The sequence below is a fragment of the Erpetoichthys calabaricus genome, chromosome 5 (assembly GCF_900747795.2).
Source record: "Erpetoichthys calabaricus chromosome 5, fErpCal1.3, whole genome shotgun sequence".
Taxonomy (NCBI): Eukaryota; Metazoa; Chordata; class Cladistia; order Polypteriformes; family Polypteridae; genus Erpetoichthys; species Erpetoichthys calabaricus.
The window spans coordinates 196793556-196808000 of NC_041398.2; the positions used below are offsets into that span (position 1 = coordinate 196793556).

Sequence of the window (14445 nt, forward strand, 5' to 3'; positions counted from 1 at the left end):
TGGCTGCAAGCCTTCATCATGCAAGGTAATTTGGTGCAGTTCAATTGCAAATGAATTAGCCACATGGAGCAGCACCAATCAAAACAAACCTTAAAGTCCCTGTATACCACAGCAACTGCTTGATAGAGCACTTGCTTTGTGAGCATTTGGAGATGCATGGCTGTTCTCATATCAAAGTGATGTGCAGGTATGTTATTGAGTCTGATTTCTGAAATCTCCAATCAATAAGCTTTTGAAGGAGTGGAATCCAGACTTTCGAAGTTGCAGCAATTGCTCAATACGGCAGTCCCTGTGTTAATAAATGCATGTCAACCCGTGCTTGTTGTCGATTTGACAGCAGCTTTCAAAACAGCCCTCACATGTGCTCTGGGGTGAATTGATCACTTTTTATGTAGAGAAGCCTTCCAAAATGCCTGGCAGCCTGTGAATTCAGTTTGAATTGATAAACTAGGGGTTATTTCTTTGTGTTTATCAAGAATTCTTTGCATGATTTACATACAGCTGCAATGAAAATACATTTTAGTCACAATATTAGCATATTATGTGTTCCTTCCTGGTCATGTATATCCAATGACAAACTATTAAACCAGTTACGTAAATTAGCAGCTTGTGTCTGTAGAGGTAAAAAGCTAAGTTTTTTCAGATTTTAAGCTAAATTTTAATTTAATCAGAATACATGAAAATTAAGAGTATAGGGGTTTGCAGTGCTGCTTCATGGATCCAGGATCCTGTAATTCAGATTCCATGCCTGAAGTCTATAGATTCTCTGTTTTTGTAGCTTTTCCTCTATGTGCTCTGGTATTTCTCCCACTCTCTCAAAAAATGAATGCTTGTTGATTCCCATTAAATAGGAGTATGGATTTATGAATAAGCCTTTTTTGTTTTTTACTATTCTAAGAAAAAAACAGTTTTTGTCAAAATCTGCTTTTTCTTATCACTGCCGTTTTTAACTTAAATAAAGTGTTAATCATTCAAGTTTTTTTTTCAGAACTTATTGCTTCTGATACATCCATTAGTTTATAAATTTTCAGTATATAAACTAATCTGACATTTTTCAAATACTTTACTTCCTCCCTGCTACAATCTGCCATTCGTGGAATAAATGGTATCTCCTCCATTCAGAAATTGATATTTTTTATCCTACTACTAGACTCTGCTCAAAAATAACATTCCACTCCACCTAATACCTAAAGACTAGCAGCACTTATGTCTCATATCATGAAGACGTTTGTGAGACTAGTCCTTGAATATATGAGGCCTCTTGTGGTAAGCCACTTGGACCCATTGCAGTTTGCCGTCTGGACAAAGATTGGAATGGATGATGCAATTATCAATCTGCTCTATAAGACATATTTTCAGCACTGTGAGGATATCTTTTGACTTCCTAAATGCTTGCAATACCATCCAGTTATATCTGTTAATGGGGTAAGCTCAGAGACCGGCAAGTAGATGAGACTATGGTGTCCTGGATAATGGACTGTGGTGCAGACCACAGTTTGTAAGACTGAAGGACTAGGTTTCTGATACGGATGTGAGCAACACTGGAGTACCACAAGGAACAATCCTGTCTCCTTTTTAATAGCAGGTCATGTCATTTGCAGAAAATCTCAGATGATTTGCACTTATGGGTGCACTGATAAGGGGAATGAGACAGAGAATAGGATTTAGGTGTAGAACTTTGTTCCTTGGTGCAAAAGAATTATCTGTACTTTAATATTACCAAAACCAAGGAACTGGTTATTGATTTTCTCCACACCAAACAGCCCCTGTGTTCAGTCACTATTAAGAGAGTGAATGTAGAGGTGGTGCCGTCCTACAAGTACTTGGGGATCCACATCAATGACAGGTTGAACTGGTTTTGAAACACAGAGGAACTACATGAGAAAGGGCAGAGCAGGCTCTTCTTCCTTAGGAGACTGCATTTCTTTAATGTGGGAAGTGACATCTTTCTCATCTGTAATGGCTAGTATGATTTTATATACTGTGGTGAGCTGGTTAACAATACTTCAAGAGCAGACCACCAAATAAGCAGGATCAGATATGGGATATGCTCTGGAGCCCTGGAGGTAGTAGCAAAGGAGAGAATTAAAACAAAAATGAATGCCATTATAAACTCGGCATATAACACAGCAAAGGAAGAACGGAGTTTCACACAAATGAAACCACTTGTTTTGCTGCAAAAGAAAAATAATCTGGATATTTCCCCAGCAATTGCCACGATGTTCGTTCAAATGTTACTGCAGACTTACAAAAAAGAAGAACCTAATAAAGTCATGATGGTGCAACAGATTCTTCTGTGGTGGAATATTGTGGTGGTCAGAAATTTACTTTTTTTTTTTTTTTTTTTTTAAACACAAACTTAACTTGCATGTTTTATTTAGCCTTGTTAATTTAATGTGATTCTGAATACATAACCCAAATTATAAGTTTAGTTAATTTTTAGAACACTGTGCCATTTTGAAGGAAATTATGTGTGCGGTGCTGGTCCCAAGCCTGGATAAATGGAGAGGGTTATGTCAGGAAGGGCATCCAGTGTAAAATTTTGCCAAATCAATATGTGGACAACAATACAAATTTCCATACCGGATCGGTCGAGCCCCGGGTTAACAACAACTGCCACCAGTACTGTTAACCAAAAGGGTGCTGGTGGAAACTGGGCTACTGTTGGCCAAAGGAAAAGAAAAGGGGGTAGACGTGTCCGGAGACTGGAGGTGAGGAGGAAAGTAAAGAGAGTGGAACTGAGGGTAGGAACTTTGAATGTTGGCAGTATGACTGGTAAGGGGAGAGAGTTAGCAGCTATCAAGGAGAGAAGGAAGATTGAAATATTGTGCGTGCAAGAGACTAAATGGAAGGGGAGTAAGGCCAGGTGGATTGGAAGTGGATTCAAATTGTTCTATCATGGTGTGGATGGGAGGAGAAATGGGGTAGGCGTTATTCTGAAGGAACAGTATGTCAAGAGTGTTTTGGAGGTGAAAACAGTGTCAGGCAGAGTAATGATTATGAATCTGGAAATTGGAGGTGTGATGATAAATGTTGTTAGTGCACATGCACCACAAGTTGGGTGAGCAATGGATGAGAAAGAAGATTTTTGGAGTGAGTTGGATGAAGTGATGAACAGTGTACCCAAAGGACTGAAAGTGGTGATTGGAGTGGATTTCAATGGGCATGTTGGTGAAGGGAACAGTGGAGACAAGGAGGTGATGGGTAGGTATGGTGTCAAGGAGAGCAATGAAGAAGATCAGAGGATAGTAGATTTTGCCAAAAGAATGGACACGGCTGTGGTGAATACGTATTTTAAGAAGAGGGAGGAACATAGGGTTACGCACAAGAGTGGAGGAAGATGCACACAGGTAGATTACATCCTATGAAGAAGAGATGATCTGAAGGAGACTGAAGACTGCAAAGTGGTGGCAGGGGAAAGTGTAGTTAAGCAGCATAGGATGGTGGTCCGTAGGATGACGTTGGAGATCAAGAAGTGGAAGAGAGTGAGGACAGAGCCAAGGATCAAATGGTGAAGTTGAAAAAGGAAGACCGCAAGGTTGAGTTTAGGGAGGAGGTGAGACAGACACTGGGTGGCAGTGAAGAGTTACCAGACAGCTGGGAAACTACAGCAGATGTAGTAAGGGTGACAGCAAGAAGGGTGCTTGGCGTGACATCTGGAAAGAGCAAGGAGGAAAAGGAAACCTGGTGGTGGAATGAGGAAATTCAGGAGAGTATACAGAGGAAGAGGATGGCAAAGAAGTGGGATAGTCAGAGAGATGCAGAAAGTAAACAAGAGTACAAGAAGATAAGGTGCAAGGTGAAAAGAGAGGTGGCGAAGGCTAAAGAAATGGCATATGATGAGTTGTATGAGAGGTTGGACACTAAGGAGGGAGAAAAGGACCTGTACCGATTGGCTAGACAGAGGGACCAAGCTGGGAAAGATGTGCAGCAGGTTAGGGTGATAAAGGATAAAGATGGAAACGTACTCACAAGCGAGGAGAGTGTGTTGTGCAGATGGAAAGAGTACTTTGAGAGGTTGATGAATGAAGAGAACGAGAGAGAGGTTAGATGATGTGGAGATAGTGAATCCGGAAGTGCAACGGATTAGCAAGGAGGAAGTAAGGACAGCTATGAAGAGGATGAAAAGTGGAAAGGCCGTTGGTCCAGATGACATACCTATGGAAGCATGGTGGTGTTTAGGAGAGATGGCAGTGGAGTATTTACCAGATTGTTTAATGGAAAGTGAGAGGATGCCTGAGGAGTGGAGAAGAAGAGTACTGGTGCCGATATTTAAGAATAAGGGGGATGTGCAGGACTGCAGTAACTACAGGGGAATAAAATTGATGAGCCACAGCATGAAATTATAGAAAAGAGTAGTGGAAGCTAGGTTAAGAAGTGAGGTGATGATTAGTGAGCAGCAGTATGGTTTCATGCCAAGAAAGAGCACCACAGATGCAATGTTTGCTCTGAGGATATTGATGGAGAAGTTTAGAGAAGGCCAGAAGGAGTTGCATTGCGTCTTTGTGGACCTGGAGAAAGCATATGACAGGGTGCCTTGGGAGGAGCAGTGGTATTGTATGAGGAAGTCGGGAGTGGCAGACAAGTACGTAAGAGTTGTACAGGATATGTATGAGGGAAGTGTGACAGTGGTGAGGTCTACAGTAAGAGCGATGGATGCATTCAACGTGGAGGTGGGATTATATCAGGGATTGGCTCTGAGCCCTTTCTTATTTGCAGTGGTGATGTACAGGTTGACAGACAGACGCTAAGGATAGAGCTGCCAGGGAAGAGGAAAAGAGGAAGGCCTAAGCAAAGGTTTATGGATGTTGTGAGAGAGGACATGCAGGTGATGGGTATAACAGAAAAAGATGCAGAGGACAGAAAGATATGGAAGAAGATGATCCACAGTGGCAACCCCTACCAGGAGTAGCCGAAAGAAGAAAGATGTGTGCGCAACACATTGCACAACCAGAGCCAGAAGTGGGAAGGGGAATGCTTTATTTCCATTTATCACTATTTTTTCAATGTATTATATACATGTTATATAAAACCTGTACTTTGTTTAGAATATCTACAAGGAGTTAATTTTTTAAAGAATATATTTCTGAAAATTTTGTATAAATTTGTTTATTTGGTAAAAAGTAACATTTCATGTACTTTTTCCTTAATTTCAGGTGAATTTTTTCTTTTTACAATCCGACTAATCGATTAATTGAGAAAATAATAGGCAGATTAAATAATTGTCAAAATCATTAGTTGCAGCCCCTATATCTTATCTATAAAAAGTAACACTACTATATTTTACTACCTCCAATAATCTTAACAAATTCAAAGATCATCATGCTACACATGCTTGAATGTACTCTACATATGCACTAACATGTTTTATCTTTAGATATTCTACTGCTTCGACTGTCAACCTGAGTAAAACAAAACCATTTCCAAACAGCACTGCTAACCCTACCTGTTCTAAACTCTTCCTCTTCTGACCCTTGTGCCATTATTTATTTTCCCCCACACTCATCACCGCCAGGCAACATGGGTGGAGTCAACATAGTCGCGCTTTGAAAGATATTTTACATGTTTTATTTAACATTCAGAAAAAGCTGTGGAAAATAAAAAAAGTACTTAACATCAGTATATTGGCTTTTACATATTGATTTTTCTAAATGTCGATTCAACTTGAAAAGCTAATATACAGTGATCCCTCGCTATATCGCGCTTCGCCTTTCGCGGCTTCACTCTATCGCGGATTTTATATGTAAGCACATTTAAATATATATCGCGTATTTTATATGTAAGCATATTTAAATATATATCGCGGATTTTTTGCTGGTTCGCGGATTTCTGAGGACAATGGATCTTTTAATTTCTGGTACATGCTTCCTCAGTTGGTTTGCCCAGTTGATTTCATACAAGGGACGCTATTGGCAGATGGCTGAGAAGCTATCCAACTTACTTTCTCTCTCTCTCTCTCTTGCGCTGACTTTCTCTGATCCTGACGTAGGGGGTGTGAGCAGGGGGGCTGTTCGCACACCTAGACAATACTGACGCTCGCCTAAAAATGCTGAAAGATTATCTTCACGTTGCTACCTTCTGTGTGCAGCTGCTTCGTGAAGCGACATGCTGCACGGTGCTTCGCATACTTAAAAGCTCAAAGGGCACATATTGATTTTTGACTTTGTTTTTCTCTGTCTCTCTCTCTCTCTCCCTGCTCCTGACGGAGGGGGTGAGAGCTGCCGCCTTCAACAGCTTTGTACCGGCGGTGCTTCGCATACTTAAAAGCCAAACAGCCCTATTGATTTGTTTGCTTTACTCTCTGTTTCCTTTGAAGAGGAAGATATGTTTGCATTCTTTTAATTGTGAGACAGAACTGTCATCTCTATCTTGTCATGGAGCACAGTTTAAACTTTTGAAAAAGAGACAAATGTTTGTTTGCAGTGTTTGAATAACGTTCCTGTCTCTCTACAACCTCCTGTGTTTCTGCGCAAATCTGTGTCCCAAGCATGACAATATAAAAATAACCATATAAACATATGGTTTCTACTTCGCGGATTTTCTTATTTCGCGGGTGGCTCTGGAACGCAACCCCCGCGATGGAGGAGGGATTACTGTATTATCAAGGTTCAGGTTAAAGTGCATGCCTATTTTAACTGTTATGAATCTACTTTCTAAAGACAATGACAATTTTTATAGCGAGTGTTAAAATTAGTAAGGGCCATTTAACCTGCTCAACTATTAAATTAAAACCTGCTCAAATATTAAATTAAAACAAGTCCACGTAAAAACATTACATGTAAAATCTTTGTGTTCATTCATGTTTACCTTAAAAACCTCTAATACTTAAACACACCAATATAAGTACAATATGTTATCAGTAAATCAGCCATTTTGCTGCCAAATACCAACATCATCAGTCTAAAAAACCCATTATCAGTCAGGCGCTTGTAAATATTACTTGTGATATCACCTGAGATGGCTCAAAATAATGCAGTAATACAATTATTGACAGTTGTGGGTGGAGTAGAGGCTGTTAAAAATCTGCTGAATTGATTTGAGTTTTGTCATTCTGTCACATTTTCTAGTAACCAAGGTAATGCTGAACAAATCACAGTACATACAGTTGAACAAAGTTGTGAATACACAGAAACACATCCTTTGATTTAGCATGCCCTGTGTGCTGTACTGATCATGTGGCACCAATATTTGATGCAGCAATAGATCCAGTCAGTTTAAAAAACTTAATGATTGATGGATGGAAATCAATCCATTTTATCTCAGCTTTTCCCATGATCTTGATTCAGCTATATTAATTAGAAAATTAATGGATAGTTGAAGCTTTTTATTTTATTTTGAACTTTGACAACAGTATTATTTAAACATACGCATATTAATAAAACCGACGCAGCACATGAATCACATTTGCCTGGGATAGTTTCCCTGCTCCTGTTCTAACCCTTATTATTGACTAATTGATGTGCTTACTTAACTCCTCTGACACAAAGTGTGTTAATAATTGATAGGTACTGTAAATCTGTTTGTAACAAAAAAAATGATGCACATTCAAATAAAATCTTGCACAACACTCAAACAGAAATGTTCTCTTCATTCAAGTAAAATAAAAAGCTGAAGTTTCATTTCTTTGTAACTTATCGAGTTAATGTCCACATATTGGAAATATTTTGAGAGTCTTCCACACACACATCAGTGGACAGGAAGTGAGCCCACCTGCAGATATGTGTAAAAACAATGGTTACCCTTGTAATCTAAAGCATTTGGCTCACAGATCGCATGTGGCAGATGTTTATTGCTCCTCGAAAGTGTCTATATGTATTCTGCAGTTAATGAGCAGGCACAGCACACAAAACACAAAAACATTACAATGCATTCATATGGTTTGACGTCCAAGTGATGTTAACTTGTCTGCATAAGAGGGGATGCATAAACATGGAAAGGATGAATTTAGTCCTCTAATAGTCCAGTGACTGTATTATCCTGTATACTCCTTTCCACCAGTGATAACAAACATTCACAGACAATTCCCATTTGGCCCAGCTTCATAAACCACTTACAATATTTCTTGCCCAGGGGTCCAAGATATACAGTATTTATGTCATTATGCACCAACCAATTTGTGTTTTTATTTTTTGCTTCCTTTAGAAAAATGTTGCATTTTAAATAAAACATCATAAATGGGTTAATTTCTCAGCCAGTTCACTGTTTATCTGTGGTATGGAGTGTATGTGGTTACCCCATATTCTCCAATTAATTTGCTATCCCTCACATTCAAAAGACTTTCAAATTAGGTTATTTGGAAACTCTAAACTTAACTCAATGTGACTTTGTGGGTAAGTGCAGGCCTGTACCTGCAGTGCTGGGTATAAGGCAGAAATTTAGATCTGACAGATTACTAGCTCACTGCAGAGCGCACTGACTCACATACACACCAACTAATATCAGGTCAGTTTACTTTTTTTCTCCTTAACCAGCAATCAAACAGCAATGTGACACAATGCAGGCTGATGGATGACCTGCTCAGGGGGAACGCTGGGGGGTTTGGGTGTTCCTCAAATTCAGTTCCTGGAGGCCACCATTTTACTATAACCAATTCTTGCATTTAATGTAACACAGGAACATCAAAACCTCAGACAAATATTGACCAACACTGAGTTTGCTGAGAAAACCTCACCTGAAGAAAGCTCTGGTTGCACTCACTGTAACTTCTCTATCATACGAGGCTGTGGAGCAGGCTAAAATTAGACAAGTAGAACAAGCTTGTTCCTCCTGTAAAAAAAGAAACAGTAATAATTATGTAAACAGATAGATGAATAGCTGTTCTTATTATATAGATACATGCACGTTTCATATTCCCACATTAAAAAGAATGAGTGGAAGGATTTTACACATTTCAAAAACTATCACAGTTCTGATTTTTAAAATAATTTACAACAAAAAATCATTACCCTGTGCAGTTTGAAAAATCTTTCAATCTCCTCTCCCTCACCACCAGGACTACCTATTAAAAGATGTCTCAACTGGTCTACAGGACGAAGCTTGTGGAAAATATGGCTTCCCTGTGACAAGGAGAAAAATACTGCAATGTAATCAAACATTTGATGCATTACATCATCTATCTTATTAGTTAAAATTCATAACCACAGATGAATATCTTTTGGAAATACAGATTGCAAATAAGGTTTGCAGGATCACTAGGAATGTAACATTGCCAGAATATAAAGCTAGATGTAAATGTCAAACAGACAAGTTTGAAGACACAGCAAGCTAACAGCAGTTGTAAATTATTTTTAAAATACCTTTGCAGACAGCAACACAAATCTTTGTGGGGATAAGATATGCTGATTGACAACAACAGGTGAATCTGTGAGTGGTATTATGTCCTTATTTAAGGGTGTTACAATCTTCTCAGACTTTGTGTCTTCAATGGCTGACAAGGCCCAAGAATGTCCATCCACATTAGTCATCATCTTAAGGAAAACACAAGATTTTGTTCTTAAAGATTGACATTTACTTCTCTTTTTCAGGTATACAATTTTGAATCAGTTTGCTGGAGTTTTTAAACTATATAGAGTTAAACTGTTTTCTACCTGTGATTCAATTAGAGGTCTTTGAAAGGGGAAAGAGTCATGGTTAATGCACCAAAGAATATCACTGTCTTCGGTTTCTGAAGCAGCCATTAATAAAGCACCTGAAAGGATGACAAGAACAATGGAGCTATTTAAATAAAATACAAAAATTGTGGATACAAGTGTGGAGCTAAACATTAATAAATGATCTAACATAATTATTGCATGAAATGTAAAACTACATAAACAATACTTATTTGTTGGTTGTTTGTTGCTGCTGTTACATATTCAACAGACATTCCTAATTTGTGTTTTAAAAAAAATAATCAAACTTTTCACTGAAAATTGATAGCATTCCAGCTAAAATTGTCATTTGTATTTTCACATTGTAAAAATACAGAAAATACCTTTGCTATAGAGAGCTTTATGGATCTTTGTAGGTTTTTGTAATGTGGATGATGCAGAAAATCCAGGAGGCAATCGTACATGGACCAAAACCAACATACTGGGACGTGCTAAAGGCTGTTTGAAGGGATTTGTGCTAAAGTACAAACGCACACCTTAAAAAAAGAAAACAATTATTAAAATCTTACATAAATGTTCTCAAAAATCTTGCACATTATAAGTGTCAATGAGTACTATAACTTATTTAATAGTTTTCCCAAATTATTTTCTACGTCATCCAAAATTGATATTTCTTCCAAATCTCTAAATCACTCAACTTCAGTAGGAAAAGCTATCTTTGCCCAAATCAAAAGAGGTATATTCAAAGTGTGTTATGCATAGCCTGGTACTCTGATTTATAGTGCAAGTCCAAAACTAATGTAGGCTAAAAATTCATCTAGTCTCCCTAGTCAGCTTATCTCAGGTGGCATAATCAAACATTATATGTTTTAGTTCTTAGGAGCTTCCCGTAAGTGATTAAATCTTTCATTCTTTAAAGCATTTTGTTCTTACTGTATCACTAGTTTCATATTTCTCTACTTTTTCTTCCTCTTTTCTGCATCTGTTTGATTTCAAAGACATTCTTCTTAATTTGGACAATTATTTAATTCATGAAGTAAGGCCAACAATAAGTGGATGGTAAAGGTGAAGCATGCAGAAAACTTAAAAAATGAGATAAAAAGACTAGGAGTATGTGCAGAGTTTTACTAAGAACTTAAATAAATGGGTTTTTTGAAGAGAATAAGTTTTTGGCTTATGGGAGAAAACAGACAAGGTAATATGACCATGTGAAGTAAAAATGTTAAGAATGAGGCAGAGAAATTAAGAAAGGAAATTTGATGGCTAAACATTTAATCTTGATAAACTCAGATAATAGCTTTTAAAATGTTTTTTGTTGTTGTTTAAACAGTTTCACTCCAGAACTATTTTGATAATCAGCTTCTCTTTGAGGTAAAATTTACCCTTAGGCCCTTTACCAAGTATAATTGGGTCCTCCCAGAAGCTACTTTTATTCATTAAACCTTAAATGTGGTGTTACCTATTAATGATTTCTGAAATACTCTCATTAATAAATCTACATATTTTTAATTTTTAATCACATAAATTATATCAGGGTTCTTACCTGCATGTGTAACAGCTAAAAGTTGACAATCTATTGATTCAGATCTCTCGATAGCTGCAATCTGCATAATAGGTTTAAAAACAGAACGATCTATGGTACTAAAAGAAAGGTTGGGAAAAAAATTATTGATATGGTAGTATAACATAAGCTCAAAACTCTCATATTTCTTTAAAATAACATTTACCAACCTGGCAATATGGCCAGCTGCAGATACTATGGAATTCTGGGACATTGCTGCCACTCTGCTCATTCCCTGCCCATCGCCACCCAAGTCATAAACCTAAACAAAGGGGTTAAAAATGAAACAAACTACTGACCCTAAAACTGTGGAGAGGGGGCTGTTATTTATGGAGCAGGGGTTATTAGAAAAACTACAATAATTGAAACAGCATGAAAATGAATTTGTGCAAAGCGTCTGTATTATATAAAGTAAAAACAATGAACGCATTTCAAAGAAAATTTCAATGTTTTTATTTTAATTAAATTAATATCTAATGGATGACTATCTCTTTTACATCTATAAAAAAAACACAAGAATGTATATATATTAATAAAACTGTTGCTGCTTTAATAAAATGGCCTGAAAGACATATTTTTATAAATCTAAATTGACCACATTGCAAGAGTCTGGCAAATTATTATGAACTTTAAGTCTTGTATATATGCATAAAGACTTTTCCTTATATTCACAGATGAGCCATAATATAGCTGAACATTTCTGTAGTAATTACAAAACACTTCCTAATTAGAACTATGCACAGAAAATAGCCATTAAACAATCAACCTACCTGAATAACACCTTTTTCTGAGCGTGTATAAAGAGTATTTCTAGAGTTGTCAACAACAATTTGCACAATGGGATCTGTATGATAAAAATTAAGAAATTAATTTGTTCTGCACAGTTCCATTGCTTTAGCCACAACTGAAATAATTTTTTTTTGTATGAACAACACTTTATATGACTATACTATACTGAGCTCTACTAACACAAATAATTAAAATCCCATTTTAAAAAATGGCTCTTTGAAAAGTGGCATGAGGCATCAACCTCAGATCATTTCGGGTACTGTTGTTTATTTATTATTAAATGTTTACTAATCATTAGCCATCATTAATACTACATGGAACCATGCCCTTTATTCTATGTTTCCCTGTTCTTAAACTGAAGTCTGCAGTGTATCACAGAGGTAGCCGGAAGCCTTATGCCTTATCAGTCTGTATCAAGAATTAGAAAATAGACTCCATACTTAAAAAATAAAGAAATAAATAAAGCTATTCTATGTTTATAGATGAAGGCGTGGTCAATACAAAATTCAAATCAGCACTGGCTTCATCCTTCCCATAGCACATCCAGTGGACAATTTCTGCAAATGATGCATTCTAAACTTTATTAAAAAAAAAAAACTACATTATTGAATATATCAGTTTCATGCAGTGAACATGAACATTTAAATATACAGTATGCTATATTTAAGACTGGGTTTACTAATACAATGTTACTTTTTGTAGTTCAAGAGGTGAACTAATCTCGAGATAGCTGGTGCAAAACTGTCACAATAAAATCAAAAAGCCAAATGAAAAACTGAGATTTAGAGTAAGACAAATCTAAACAACTGACACAAAATTCTAACATAAATTCATTATGGCTGCATCTAATTATTATGCTGATAATCGCTTAATCTGTCAATTATTCTGTCAATCGGTTAATTGGATTGTAATTTTTTTTCATTTGACATGAAACATATAAAGTGCATTAAATTGAACCTTTCACCAATTAAATAGGTCTGTGAAAATGTTTCAGAAATTAATTTTTTAAAAAATGAACTACTTCTAGATATTTTAAACAAAATATAATTTTATACAACATTTTTATGTTAATACATGGAAAATATATAGTAATAAACAGTAATAAAACATTTAGTAGCAATTCTGGTGCTGGTTCTGCAAACACACACATACACAAAATTTCCTTAAAAACAGTACAGTTTTCTATAAATGAACTTGCCATTTGGCTTATGTATTCAGAATCACATTTAACCAACGCATCAAAATAAAACAAACAGTGGGCAATGACAGTGAGACCTGGAAGGGTGTGATTGGGAGGAATGGCCCCCCCGATCTGAACCCGAGTGGTGTTTTGTTATTGGACTTCTGTGCTCGTCACGGATTGTCCATAACGAACACCATGTTCAAGCATAGGGGTGTTCATATGTGCACTTGGCACCAGGACACCCTAGGCCTCAGTATGATGATCGACTTTGTGGTCGTGTCGTCGGATTTGCGGCCACATGTCTTGGACACTCGGGTGAAGAGAGGGGCAGAGCTGTCAACTGATCACCACCTGGTGGTGAGTTGGCTTCGATGGTGGGGGAGGATGCCGGTCAGGCCTGGTAGGCCCAAACGTGTTGTGAGGGTCTGCTGGGAACGTCTGGCAGAGCCCCCTGTCAGAAGTAGCTTCAACTCCCACCTCTGGCAAAACTTTGACCATGTCCCGAGGGAGGTGGGGGACATTGAGTCCGAATGGGCCATGTTCCGTGCCTCTGTTGTTGAGGCGGCTGACCGGAGCTGTGGCCGTAAGGTGGTCGGTGCCTGTCATGGCGGCAATCCCCAAACCCGTTGGTGGACACCGGCGGTGAGGGATGCCGTCAAGCTGAAGAAGGAGTCCTACAGGTCCCTTTTGTCCTGTGGGACTCTAGAGGCAGCTAATAGGTACCGGCAGGCCAAGCGGAATGCAGCTTCGGTGGTTGCTGAGGCAAAAACACGGGCATGGGAGGAGTTTGGGGAGGCCATGGAGAACGACTTTCGGACGGCTTCGAGGAGATTCTGGTCCACCGTCCGGCGTCTCAGGAGGGGGAAGCAGTGCAGTGTCAACACTGTATATGGTGGGGATGGTGCGCTGCTGACCTCGACTCGGGACGTTGTGGGTCGGTGGGGGGAGTACTTCGAAGACCTCCTCAATCCCAATAACATGCCTTCCAATGAGGAAGCAGAGCCTGGGGACTCGGAGGTGGGCTCCCCCATCTCTGGGACTGAGGTCACCGAGGTGGTCAAAAAACTCTTTGGTGGCAGGGCCCCGGGGGTGGATGAGATACGCCCGGAGTTCCTCAAGGCTCTGGATGTTGTAGGGCTGTCTTGGTTGACACGTCTCTACATCGCCGCATGGACATCAGGGACAGTGCCTCTGGATTGGCAGACCGGGGTGGTGGTCCCCCTCTTTAAGAAGGGGGACCGGAGGGTGTGTTCCAACTACAGAGGGATCACACTCCTCAGCCTCCCTGGAAAAGTCTAATTCTGGGGTTCTGGAGAGGAGGG

At 38.5% G+C, this 14445-nt stretch overlaps 1 protein-coding gene across 2 annotated transcripts in view; it reads right to left on the minus strand.

The window, feature by feature from the left end:
* Nucleotides 1–14445, minus strand: part of nup155 (nucleoporin 155) — a 113676-nt gene that overhangs the window by 73168 nt on the left and 26063 nt on the right. For both annotated transcript variants that reach the window (XM_051927675.1, XM_028802383.2), the window contains exons 9-16: nucleotides 11922–11995; nucleotides 11322–11413; nucleotides 11134–11231; nucleotides 9974–10126; nucleotides 9588–9688; nucleotides 9297–9467; nucleotides 8946–9056; nucleotides 8672–8766 (exon numbers count right to left, since the gene is read on the minus strand). In XM_051927675.1, the coding sequence (XP_051783635.1) occupies nucleotides 8672–8766; nucleotides 8946–9056; nucleotides 9297–9467; nucleotides 9588–9688; nucleotides 9974–10126; nucleotides 11134–11231; nucleotides 11322–11413; nucleotides 11922–11995 (895 nt within the window). The remainder of the gene's footprint in view (nucleotides 1–8671; nucleotides 8767–8945; nucleotides 9057–9296; nucleotides 9468–9587; nucleotides 9689–9973; nucleotides 10127–11133; nucleotides 11232–11321; nucleotides 11414–11921; nucleotides 11996–14445) is intronic.